At 42.9% G+C, this 13536-nt stretch overlaps 1 protein-coding gene across 2 annotated transcripts in view; it reads right to left on the bottom strand.

Moving 5' to 3' along the window:
• FBXL2 (F-box and leucine rich repeat protein 2) overlaps positions 1-13307 on the bottom strand; it is a 129409-nt gene extending 116102 nt beyond the window's left edge. Inside the window, exon 1 of one of the 2 annotated variants that reach the window (XR_003309690.2) lies at positions 13234-13307. Coding sequence is in view for 1 of the 2 variants with exons in the window: in XM_026455677.2 (XP_026311462.1) it covers positions 13234-13236 (3 nt within the window). In the remaining variant the exon portion in view is untranslated. The remainder of the gene's footprint in view (positions 1-13233) is intronic. The other variant, XM_026455677.2, reaches the window with a different exon arrangement.
• Between the last annotated feature and the right edge of the window lie 229 nt (positions 13308-13536).

Genomic DNA, 13536 nt, shown 5'->3' with positions numbered 1-13536 from the left:
GCAATAATGTCAACTGTTGCAACTTTCAACATTATAACAAGAAATGGAAGTCTTTATTATCTTTTTTGACAGAAGAAAAACAGACTTGGAGAAAATAAATGACTTGACCAAGGTTCAGAGCTAAGAAACAGAAAAGCTACAATTTGAACATGACTGCAACTCCAGGGCTCTTTATGCTGCACAAGTAGTATAGGCTGTTTGACTCTGGGAAAGTCATTTAACCTCTCAGTATTTAGTATTTCTAGCTGGTAAAAGGAAACAATTGTACTAGATAAACTCAAAGTCTCTTCCAACTCTAACACTCCAAGAGTCACTGAAGTCAAATTTCTGCTTTCTTCATCCCTACCCCAAATTTGCTCCTTCCATGGTCTTCATCTCAGCAAATGGCAGGTCCTTCTTCCTCTTGCTCAGGCTCAAATCATCAAAATTATTTATATTCCATAACCAATCCATCAGCTAATCCTACAGATGACTGCAACGATAATGCCATAGTCACCCTTTGTCCCTTCTCTCCTAATTTTACTCCAGAATGACTCTCTTATAAAATATGTCATACATGCCACTCCTCTACTTAAACCCCACCAATCCCTTCCCCTTCCATCAAAGGAAAAGTGAAAATCCTTTACACAGGTTAAAAGTCCTATGTGATTTGACTCCCTTAACTACTTTGATCTTACTTCCTACCACGCTCCCCTCTCTTACTGCACTCCAGCCCCACTGGTTTTCTTTCTGTCATCCAACACAATAGGCATGTTCTTGCCTCAGCACCTTTGACTAGTGACACAGTCTTTCTTCAGGCATTCCCATGGCATATCCTCTGCTCAAATGTCACCTTATCAGAGAGCCCTTCCCTTCTATTCCACATTAAAAGCAACACCTCCCTTCTCTCATTCACTTTCCAACCCTGCCCTAGAATTCTTTCTGTCCTACCCAGCTTTATTTTTCTCGGAAGTACTTTTCACCACCTTATCTATTTCTTATCTGTCTCACTGCCACTAGAATATAAGTTCCATGAGAGGAGAGCCATCCTCTGTTCATGCACTGCTGGATATCCACTGACTAGAACAGTCACTAGCACATAGTAGCACACAATAAATATGTATTGGACAGAAACTCAAAGAACAAAGAAATCAACGGAAGGACACAGTTGTGGAGGCAGCACTGAGAACTGGGAAATCTGGGTTTGAACTTTGATTCCAACTCCATTAAAAACTTCCAAATAAATGCCCTGTTCTGTTTCCTTAGACTTCCCTCCTCCATCCCTGTCTCTCTCATGGCCACCCTAGTGCTAGAAGAGGCAGTAGCTGATATAGACACTACACAGGGTAGCAGTGAGATTCAAAGTGAAGTAGGAAAAACAGCAGTAAAAGTGTAGCCAACCCACAGCTGTCCATATCTGAGCTTTGGTTGTCTGAACTGGGGTGGGCGGGGGGGAGAGAAAAAAAAAAACCCTAAATCCTTCAGGATGTCATTAGACAACATGACAACAGTTTGCCATAAAATTTAAAAGAGCCTGCTGACTTAGCTAAGACATTAAGACTCTTAATCTTGGTGTAATTAGTACATTTGTGCCAGGCACTGGGCACAATCTTTAGGTTGGCAAGAAGCCATAATGTAATGGTTAAGAGCCCAGGCTTTGGAAACAGACTGGTTGAGTTCAAATCCTGGCTCTGCCACTCACTAACTATATGACCTTGGGCAAACTGCCTACTCAGTTTAGCCCTATTAAATGGGAATAATGTCAAACTCAGGCTGGGTGCAGTGGCTTACACCTATAATCCCAGCACCTTAGCAGGATGAGGTGGGAGGATTGCTTGAACCCAAGAGTTCAAAGCTGCAGTGAGCCGAGCCACTGCACTCCAGCCTGGGTGACAGAGCGAGGCCTTGTCCCCAAATAAAAAATAAATAAATAAAATAAAATAACAAATGTCAATTTCTTAGGGACATTGGAAGAATTGAGTAAGATAAATGTGATCAGCCCAGAACTGGATACAGAGAATGGGCTCTATAAAAGAAAGCCATTATTACAATTACTAAAAATTACTCCCTGCCCCACATAGTGGAGACAAAAGAGAGATCAATATTGTCAAGAGAAGAAAAATTAATAAGGAAATCTCTACTTTTCTTGATCTATTAACATAGATCTCATCATATAAATTCTCTTACCTATGTCATATAATGACAAAAAGACCAAAACTGTCTGTAAACCTTGAGTTTAAAAAAAATCACTTTAGGGTGGGAGGTTCCAAGAGGGCGGAATAGGAACAGCTCCAGTCTACAGCTCCCAGCGTGAGTGATGCAGAAGACAGGTGATTTCTGCATTTCCATCTGAGGTACTGGGTTCATCTCACTGGGGCTTGTCGGACAGTGGGTGCAGCCCACCAAGCAGGGTGGGGCATCACCTCACCCAGGAAGCACAAGGGGTTGGAGAATTCCCTTTTCTAGCCAAGGGGAGCCATGACAGACGGTACCTGGAAAATCAGGACACTCCCATGCTAATACTGAGCTTTTCCAACAGTCTTAGCAAATAGCACACCCGAATATTATATCCCACGCCTGGCTTGGAGGGTCCCACGCCCACGGAGCCTCGCTCACTGCCAGCACAGCAGTCTGAGATCAAACTGCAAGGCAGCAGTGAAGCTGGCGGAGGGGCGTCTGCCATTGCTGAGGCTTGAGTAGGTAAACAAAGCAGCCCAGAAGCTCAAACTGGGTGGAACGCACTGCAGATCAAGGAGGCCAGCCTGCCTCTGTAGACTCCACCTCTGGGGGCAGGGCATAGCTGAACAAAAGGCAGCAGAAACTTCTGCAGACTTAAATGTCCCTGTCTGACAGCTTTGAAGACAGCAGTGGTTCTCCCAGCACAGAGTTTGACATCTGAGAATGAACAGACTGCCTCCTCAAGTGGGTCCCTGACCCCCGAGTAGCCTAACTGGGAGACACCTCCCAGTAGGGGCTGACTGACACCTCATACAGCCAAGTGCCCCTCTGAGACGAAGCTTCCAGAGGAACGATCGGGTAGCAACATTTGCCATTCAGCAATATTTGCTATTCTGCAGCCTCCGCTGGTGATACCCAGGCAAACAGGGTCTGGAGTAGACCCCCAGCAAACTCCAACAGACCTGCAGCTGAGTGAGGGTCCTGACTGTTAGAAGGAAAACTAACAAACAGAAAGGACAACCACACCAAAACCCCATCTGTACATCACCATCATCAAAGACCAAAGGTAGATAAAACCACAAAGATGGGGAGAAACCAGAGCAGAAAAGCTGAAAATTCTAAAAATCAGAGTGCCTCTTCTCCTCCAAAGGAACTCAGCTCCTTGCCAACAACGGAACAAAGCTAGATGGAGAATGACTTTAAGGCAAGAAGTCTTCAGACGATCGGTAATAAAAAACTTCTCTGAGCTAAAGGAGGATGTTCGAGCCCATCGCAAAGAAGCTAAAAACCTTGAAAAAAGATTAGACAAATGGTTAACTAAACAGTGTAGAAAAGACCTTAATTGACCTGATGGATCTGAAAACCATGGCACAAGAACTACATGACAAATGCACAAGCTTCAGTAGCTGATTTGATCAAGTGGAAGAAAGGGTATCAGTGATGGAAGATGAAATGAATGAAATGAAGCGAGAAGTTTAGAGAAAAAAGAGTAAAAGGAAATGAACAAAGCCTCCAAGAAATATGGGACTATGTGAAAAGACCAAATCTACGTCTGATTGGTGCACCTGAAAGCAACAGGGAGAATGGAACCAAGTTCGAAAACACTCTTCAGGATATTATCCAGGAGAACTTCCCCAACCTAGCAAGGCAGGCCAACATTCAAATTCAGGAAATACAGAGAACGCCAAAAAGATACTCCTCAAGAAGAGCAACTCCAAGACACATAATTGTCAGATTCACCAAAGTTGAAATGAAGGAAAAAATGCCAGAGAGAAAGGTCAGGTTACCCACAAAGGGAAGCCCATTAGACTAACAGTGGATCTCTCTGCAGAAACTCTACAAGCCAGAAGATAGTGGGGGCCAATATTCAACATTCTTAAAGAAAAGAATTTTCAACCCAGAATTTCATATACTGCCAAACTAAGTTTCATAAGTGAAGGAGAAACAAAATCCTTTACAGATGAGCAAATGCTGAGAGATTTTGTCACCACCAGCCCTGCCTTAGAAGAGCTCCTGAAGGAAGCACTAAACATGGAAAGGAAAAACCGGTACCAGCCACTGCAAAAACATGCCAAATTGTAAAGACCATTGATCCTAGGAAGAAACTACATCAACTAACGAGCAAAATAACCAGCTATCATCATAATGACACGTCAAATTCACACATAACAATATTAACCTTAAATGTAAATGGGCTAAATGCTCCGATTAAAAGACACAGACTGGCAAATTGGATAGAGTCAAGACCCATCAGTGTGCTGTATTCAGGAGACCCATCTCACATGAAGAGACACACATAGGCTCAAAATAAAGGGATGGAGGAAGATCTACCAAGCAAATGGAAAACAAAAAAAGCAGGTGTTGCAATCCTATCTCTGATAAAACAGACTTTAAAGCAACAAAGATCAAAAGAGACAAAGAAGGTCATTACATAATGGTAAAGGGATCAATTCAACAAGAAGAGCTAACTATCGTAAATATATATGCACCCAATACAGGAGCACCCAGATTCATAAAGCAAGCCCTTAGAGACCTACAAAGAGACTTTAACACCCCACTGTAAACATGAAACAGATCAATAAGACAGAATGTTAACAAGGATATCCAGGAATTGAACTCAGCTCTGCACCAAGTGGACCTAATAGACATCTACAGAACTCTCCACCCCAAATCAACAGAATATACATTCTTCTCAGCAGCACATTGCACTTATTCCAAAATTGACCACACAGTTGGAAGTACTCCTCAGCAAATGTAGGGAGACCCCCTGAAACTATTGCTATGGCATAAAAGATGAAATGCTCCTGATTATTGTAAATACAAAATTGCATGCAGGATTGTGTAAAGACAATGCCAGGTTAGACTGCTAGAATGAGCCAACAGTGTGTGATGTGCTTCCTCCTGCAGAGAGCCTATGAATGGACGTGCAGTCAGGTAGGTTTCACATCACCAAGATTCCTATCCCAGAAAAGCAGATGTTCATAGCTCTGGGAATGGAATGCAGCCCTCATGGAGAGCCTATAAATGGATGCATGATGGGGGACACCTGTCCATGTGGATAAGCTAGGGCTATAAACACCCTCATCTTGCCACGGCTCTTCTAGGCCTCTTTAGGGTTAAGGCATACTCCTTTCTGAGAATTTCTGGTCTAACCAGTTGTCTAGCTTCACGTCCTGTTACTATGGATTGTTTGTTACCAGCTTTTGCTGCAACGGTTACTGCTGATTAATATCTTGTTAATCATAGGTTATGGAATGACTGTGTTTCTGTTTTAATGCTCTGTTAGAAATTACTGATGCACACAATATATTATAAGTTCTTATCTCTGTATACTGCACTTCTGCATACAGATGTTATGTTAAAGAATTACTTCATCACCATGTGACCATCTCACCTCATAATCAAAAGATCCTAAATCCCTCACTAACCTACCCCTGCCCTCAATAAACTTAATAATAAATGCTGGTATGTCCAGTGCATTGTTGGCACCATAGGACCAGAAGGCGGTGACCCCCCTGGACCCAGCTTTCACTATCTTGTGTGTGTGTATGATTTCTCGACCTGCCGATCCACCTGGGAACAAAGACAGAGAGACCCGTTTCATTGTGGGCTGCTGGCCAGATCCCACAATAAGCAAATGTAAAAGAAGAGAAATTATAACAAACTGTCTCTCAGCCCACAGGGCAATCAAACTAGAACTCAGGATTAAGAAACTCACTCAAAACTGCTCAACTACATGGAAACTGAACAACCTGCTCCTGAATGACTACTGGGTACATAATGAAATGAAGGCAGAAATAAAGATGTTCCTTGAAACCAACGAGAACAAAGACACAACATACCAGAATCTCTGGGACACATTTAAAGCAGTGTGTAGAGGGAAATTTATAGCACTAAATGCCCACAAGAGAAAGTACAAAAGATCTAAAATTGACACCCTAACATCACAATTAAAGGAACTAGAGAAGCAAGAGCAAACACATTCAAAAGCTAGCAGAAGGCAAGAAATAACTAAGATCAGAGCAGAACTAAAGGAGAAAGAGACACAAAAAACCCTTCAAAAAATCAATGAATCCAGGAGGTTTTTTGAAAAGATCAACAAAATTGATAGACCACTAGCAAGACTAATAAAGAAGAGAGAAGAATCAAATAGACACAATAAAAAATGATAAAGGGGATATCACCACTGATCCCACAGAAATACAAAGTACCATCAGAGAATATTATAAACACCTCTATGCAAATAAACTAGAAAATCTAGAAGAAATTGATAAATTCCTGGACACATACACCCTCCCAAGACTAAACCAGGAAGAAGTTGAATCCCTGAATAGACCAATAATGGGCTCTGAAATTGAGGCAATAATTAACAGCCTACCAACCAAAAAAAGTCCTGGACCAGACAGATTCACAGCCGAATTCTACCAGAAGCACAAAGATGAGCTGGTACCACTCCTGAAACTATTCTAATCAATAGAACAAGAGGGAATCCTCCCTAACTCATTTTGAGGCCAGCATCATCCTGATATCAAAGCTTGGCAGAGACACTACAAAAAAAGAGAATTTAAACCAATATCCCTGATGAACATTGATGCAAAAATTCTCAATAAAATACTGGCAAACCGAATCCAGCAGCACAGCAAAAAGCTTATCCACCACGATCAAGTTGGCTTCATCCCTGGGATGCAAGGCTGGTTCAGCATATGCAAATCAATAAATGTAATCCATCGTATAAACAGAACCAATGACAAAAACCACATGATTCTCTCAAAAGATTCAGGAAAAGGCCTTCAACAAAATTCAACAGCCCTTCTTGCTAAAAACTCTCAATAAACTAGGTATTGATGGGATGTATCTCAAAATAACAAGAGCGACTTTTGACAAACCCACAGCCAATATCATACTGAATAGGCAAAAGCTGGAAGCATTCCCTTTGAAAACTGGCACAAGACAGGGATGCCCTCTCTCATCACTCTATACAACATACTATTGGAAGTTCTGGCCAGGCAATCAGGCAGGAGAAAGAAATAAAGGGTATTCAATTAGTAAAAGAGGCAGTCAAATTGTCCCTGGTTGCAGATGACATGATTGTATATTTAGAAAACCCCATTGTCTCAGCCCAAGATCTCCTTAAGCTGATAAGCAACTTCAGCAAAGTCTCAGGATACAAAATCAATGTGCAAAAATCACAAGCATTCCTACACACCAACAACAGACAAACAGAGAACCAAATCATGAGTGAACTCCCATTCACAATTGCTTCAAAGAGAATAAAATACCTAGGAATCCAACTTACAAGGGACATGAAGGACCTCTTCAAGGAGAACTACAAACAACTGCTCAACAAAATAAAAGAGGACACAAACAAATGGAAGAACATTCCATGTTCACGGACAGGAAGAATCAATGTTGTGAAAATGGCCATACTGCCCAAGGTAATTTATAGATTCAATGCCATCCCCATCAAGCTACCAATGACTTTCTTCACAGAACTGGAAAAAGCTACTTTAAAGTCCATAGGCAGGCCGGGCGCGGTGGCTCAAGCCTGTAATCCCAGCACTTTGGGAGGCCGAGACGGGCGGATCACGAGGTCATGAGATCGAGACCATCCTGGCTAACACTGTGAAACCCCGTCTCTACTGAAAAAAAAAATACAAAAAACTAGCCGGGCAAGGTGGCGGGCGCCTGTAGTCCCAGCTGCTCCGGAGGCTGAGGCAGGAGAATGGCGTAAACCCGGGAGGCGGAGGTTGCAGTGAGCTGAGATCTGGCCACTGCACTCCAGCCCGGGCGACAGAGCGAGACTCCGTCTCAAAAAAAAAAAAAAAAAAAGTCCATAGGCAACCAAAAAAGAGCCCACACTGCCAAGACAATCCTAAGCAAAAAGAACAAAGCTGGAGGCATCACACTACCTGACTTCAAACTATACTACAAGGCTACAGTAACCAACCAAAACAATCTGATCTTTGACAAACCTGACAAAAACAAGAAATGGGGAAAGGATTCTCTATTTAATAAATGGTGCTGGGAAAACTGGCTAGCCATATGTAGAAAGCTGAAACTGGATCCCTTCCTTACACCTTATACAAAAATTAATTCAAGATGGATTAAAGACTTCAATGTTAGACCTAAAGCCATAAAAACCCTAGAAGAAAACCTAGGCAATACCATTCCAGGACATAGGCATGGGCAAGGACTTCATGACTAAAACACCAAAATCAATGGCAACAAAAGCCAAATTTGACAAACGGGATCTAATTAAACTAAAGAGCTTCTGCACAGCAAAAGAAACTACCATCACAGTGAGGAGACAACCTAAAGAATGGGAGAAAATTTTTACAATCTACCCATCTGACAAAGGGCTAATATCCAGAACCTACAAAGAACTTAAACAAATTTACAAGACAAAAATCAAATAATCCCATCAAAAAGTGGGCAAAGGGGCCGGGCGCGGTGGCTCAAGCCTGTGATCCAGCACTTTGGGAGGCCGAGACGGGTGGATCACGAGGTCAGGAGATCGAGACCATGCTGGCTAACATGGTGAAACCCCGTCTCTACTAAAAAATACAAAAAACTAGCCGGGCGAGGTGGCGGGCGTCTGTAATCCCAGCTACTCGGGAGGCTGAGGCAGGAGAATGGCGTGAACCTGGGAGGCGGAGTTTGCAGTGAGCTGAGATCTGGCCACTGCGCTCCAGCCTGGGCGACAGAGCCAGACTCCATCTCAAAAAAAAAAAAAAAAAAAAGTGGGCAAAGGATATGAACAGACGCTTCTCAAAAGAAGACATTCATGCAGCCAAGAGATACATGAAAAAATGCTCATCGTCACTGGCCATCAGAGACATGCAAATCAAAACCACAATGAGAAACCATCTCACACTAGTTAGAATGGTAATCATTAAAAAGTCAGGAAATAACAGATGCTGGAGAGGATGTGGAGGAATAGGAACACTTTTATACTGTTGGTGGGACTGTAAACTAGTTCAACCATTGTGGAAGACAGTGTGGCGATTCCTCAAGGATCTAGAACTAGAAATACCATTTGACCCAGCCATTCCATTACTGGGTATATACCCAAAGGATTATAAATCATGCTGCTATAAAGACACATGCACACGTATGTTTATTACAGCACTATTCACAATAGCAAAGACTTGGAACCAACCCAAATGTCCATCAATGATAGACTGGATTAAGAAAATGTGGCACATATACACCATGGAATACTATGCAGCCATAAAAAAGAATGAGTTCATGTCATTTGTAGAGACATGGATGAAGCTGGAAACCATCACTCTGAGCAAACCATTGCAGGGAGAGAAAACCAAACACTGCATGTTCTCACTCATAGGTGGGAACTGAACAATGAGAACACTTGGACACAGGGTGGGGAACATCACACACCGGGGCCTGTCATGGGGTGAAGAGAGCGGGGAGGGATAGCATTAGGAGATATACCTAATGTAAATGACAAGTTAACAGGTACAGCACACCAACATGGCACATGTATACATATGTAACAAACCTGCCTGTTGTGCACATGTACCCTAGAACTTAAAGTATAACAAAAATAAAATAAAATAAAAAAATTTTTAAAAATCACTTTAATGTGCAAAACTATTTTTGCAGTGTTTCCCTCCATCTTCTGCTTCCCAATACCTGTGACAAGTCTTGACCACAAATACAGAAAGAGAAGTGTCAAAACAGGAAAGTCCAAATGAACAAATTAAACTGGAAAATTATATGATAAAATATTATTTATTTCCAAAAAATAAATCTGCTTTACACGATCAAGTGTTAAACAGTAACAAAAACTTGACAAGTCATATATATCCCAACAGATTTTGTTGTATATGAATTAAAATTTAAACAATTATTAAATGCCTTTTTTTCTTTTTTTGGATACAGGGCCTTGCTCTGTTGCCCAGGCTGGAATGCAATGGTGTGAACACAACTCAGCACAGCCTTGATCTCCTGGACTCAAGGGATCCTTCCACCTCAGCCACCCAAATAGCTGGGACCACAGGCGTGCACCACCATGCCTGGCTAATTTTTCAAATTTTTAGTAGAGATGGGTCTCACCATGTTGCCCAGGCTGGTCTTGAACTCCAGCACTCAAGCGATCCTCCACTTCAGCCTCCCAAAGTGCTGGGATTACAGGTGTGAGCCACTGAGCCCAGCCTTGAAGTCTTTTCATAATGATTGTAGAATATGAAACTAAAATCTAAAAATTAGGAAAATCTCAGAGAATACATTTTTAAAAAACACTGTTACATCCTCCACATCCAAAAGGCTTTATGTAAAACACTTGTCTTTGTGATTCACACAAAAAGCGGATGCCAATTCCTTAACTGAACTGATGTGACAGGAGAAACTCAATGCTAGTATAGCCATGAGTAAGAACGCTGATCTAATTCATGTCTTTATTAATTTCCTTCTCATTTCAACTTTGTGACAGAAGGAAAGAAGAAAGAGGGGAGAGAAGGCTAGGCGTGCCTACCCTGTTCTGTAATATCTAACCCAGTGCTAGAAACAACAAAACACAAGTCATTTATAAGTGTTCAAAAACCTTAAAGTCCTAATAAGAAAGAAAACTAATTTCCTAACATATATATGAGGAAACATATAAAGATACACTATACATTACAGTACAATCCATAAACAGGTTGAGAGAAACTGCCGGGTTTTAAACGTGGCTCAATTTATCAGTGGGGTGCCCTAGGCAAGTTACTTTACCTATCTGTGCCTCAATTTCCTCATCCCTAAAATAGGATAAAGGTATCTTCATCACAAGGTTGTTGTGATCATTTAAGACTCTTAGAAAAATTTCTACTGCCTCTATAGTAATAACTATGTACATATGTACACAATAAATGTTAGCTGTCATTATTACAGCGTAGAAATAAATGGCTTAATTGAAGAAATTTTCATTGAGAAATAGTTTCAAAATTAACGTGCCAAGTCATTTATATCAATGGCTGAAGTTTTATATTTAGATTCAAGCAGTTAAGGAAGTGTAATGTGATTTAGAATACAGTTCTGGGGGCCAGGCGTGGTGGCTCACGCCTGTAATTCCAGCACTTTGGGAGGTCAAAGTGGAAGGATCACAAGGTCAAGAGATTGAGACCATCCTGGCCAACATGGTGAAACCCCATCTCTAGCTGGGCGTGGTGGCACACGCCTGTAGTCCCAGCTACTCAGGAGGCTGAGGCAGGAGAATCGCCTGAACCGGGAGGCAGAGGTTGAAGTGAGCTGAGATCGCACCACTGCACTACAGCCTAGAGACAGAACGAGACCCCGTCTCAAAGAAAAAAAAGAATACAGTTTTGGGGATGACATATACATGCAGCCGCTTCATCCCTCTCCCTCCTGTACCAACCATTCCCCACTTCCATGGAAGCCTCGGCACCTTATCAATTAAGTTCCCATGAGTTAAATTCTTAATGCTTAAAGACATTCAAAAAGCAAAGCATTATAAGTTCAGCAAAGCAACCACTAATACAAAACTACAGTAAATGCTTTTATTTTAAAGTAAAACTCTAAAATTCACAATAGTGAATGAAGGTGGGCTGTGGGTCAGAATGAAAGAAGTGGAAGAAGTAAAAATAAAGAAAATGGATGACAGGAGGAATATAAGACTTCAGAGAGCTGTGAAAATTTAATTCCTGGATATTCCTTCTCCTTGCTACAATTGTTACGGTTTTCTCACATATAACATGTAACAGTAAATTACTGCAATATTTGAAACACTTATATCTTTGTAAAATTCGCTTTCTGAAACTCTTGCCAGCTCCATTAATTTGTCACTTAAAAAGCAATTCGCAATTTAAAAAAGAAACATAAACAAAATAAAGGCATTACATGGTACTGTGATTTGTGGGTGATGTTCTTCTCCTGCCAGCAATAATGCCACACACTTGGAAGTTGCTTTTCCAGAATCAATGAGAGACACCATCCACCTCCTACCACCACCCCTCTCCTTGGTTATTAAGAAAAAAAACTGAGCCAGCCAGGATTCCTAATGATAGTTTTTTCTCCACGAGGCCAGCTGGCACTTGGGGAGCACCCTGCATTCTCAGCTCATCAGCACTTCCACTAAACTCCTGCAGATAAGAAGAAAATCTCCACTTAATTACCCATGGTTAAAACAAAAACCTGTTTCTAAAAACTAGCTATTTTCCTATTACCTACACCTACCCCCACACCTCCTCAAGTATTCTATACCAAGGGTGTGTCTCCAAGCAAGAAGTCTAGCTCCTCTATTTTCTTACACCCCATGAAGGCCTCTGGAGAACCATACCTTCGGTTGGCAATTCTCTGAACTTGTCTATTCAAGCCAGCACCTCCGACGATTGAAACCGAGTCACGTTTTTAAAACGAGCTTAAACGGGGACAGGTGTTATGCCCACGCCGTCTGAAGTTAACTAATAAAGGTAATGATTTAAGACGTTTACAATGTACTAATTATGAATTAATTAAATCCCTTAGTGAGGGTGCGGCACTCAGAAAAAAAAAAACCCTCCAGCTTAATGCTCCCTATTTTTTAAAAAGGAGGGGAGGGATCTCTAAAATCCAAATGTTAATTTCCACGTGCTAAAAAACCTATCAGAATGATGATTTTGAAAGGAAGATATATGTCTGATATTAGTTATATATAATTGCATATAAACAAAACTGGAGTCACATAGACTGCTTTGGTGTAAATATAAATACATACGATATTCATATGTATGATTTTTTGTTTAACCACACCCTCCTTGGGTGGCTTCCCAGGCTCTCTCGGGCCAAACAGCGTCACGTCGTCCCGCGGCCCACTGGGTGGGGGTCCGGGCTGTCACCCAGACTCCAGCGGCAGGGAACGCTGCACCGCGGTCGCCCCCCGGCAGGCGGGCGCTCTGAATCCCCCAGGTTATCCCTCCCCGGGCCCGCCCAGCCCTGCCCTGCCCAGCAGCCTCGCAGGCCGCGGCCCGGCCTCTCCACGACCCCAGCGCCGCCCGCCCGACCCTAGCGGGCGGCGGCTTAGGGACCCAGCCCGGTAGGGGTAGGGCGGGGCGGCTGGGCAGACGCGGGTCCCAGACTCACCATGGCCGAAGAGCCGCGAGCGAGCCCACAGCTGGAAGTCACACGGCGCCGGCGACGCCCGTTGTCCTGGTGACGCCAGCCAGGCGCCCCGCCCCGTCCCCAAGGTGGGCTCGGAGGCGGCCATTGGTGGCCGGCGAGCACGTGACCCACAGGGGCGGTGCCCTTTGGGCCGCCCACCCCTCGCCCCCGGCCCTGGAACGGGGCCTCTTCGCCTCTCCCACTGTGTATCTGGTCCATCCTCTCAGCCTGATCACCTTGATGACCCTCACCTGACAGATTACCCAGCCGCAGACTGCCCAGCTG

The sequence above is a fragment of the Piliocolobus tephrosceles genome, chromosome 2, assembly GCF_002776525.5.
Source record: "Piliocolobus tephrosceles isolate RC106 chromosome 2, ASM277652v3, whole genome shotgun sequence".
Lineage (NCBI taxonomy): Eukaryota > Metazoa > Chordata > Mammalia > Primates > Cercopithecidae > Piliocolobus > Piliocolobus tephrosceles.
The sequence above is the reverse complement of the archived record's forward strand: the minus strand, read 5'-3'. Positions and strand labels throughout refer to the sequence as shown.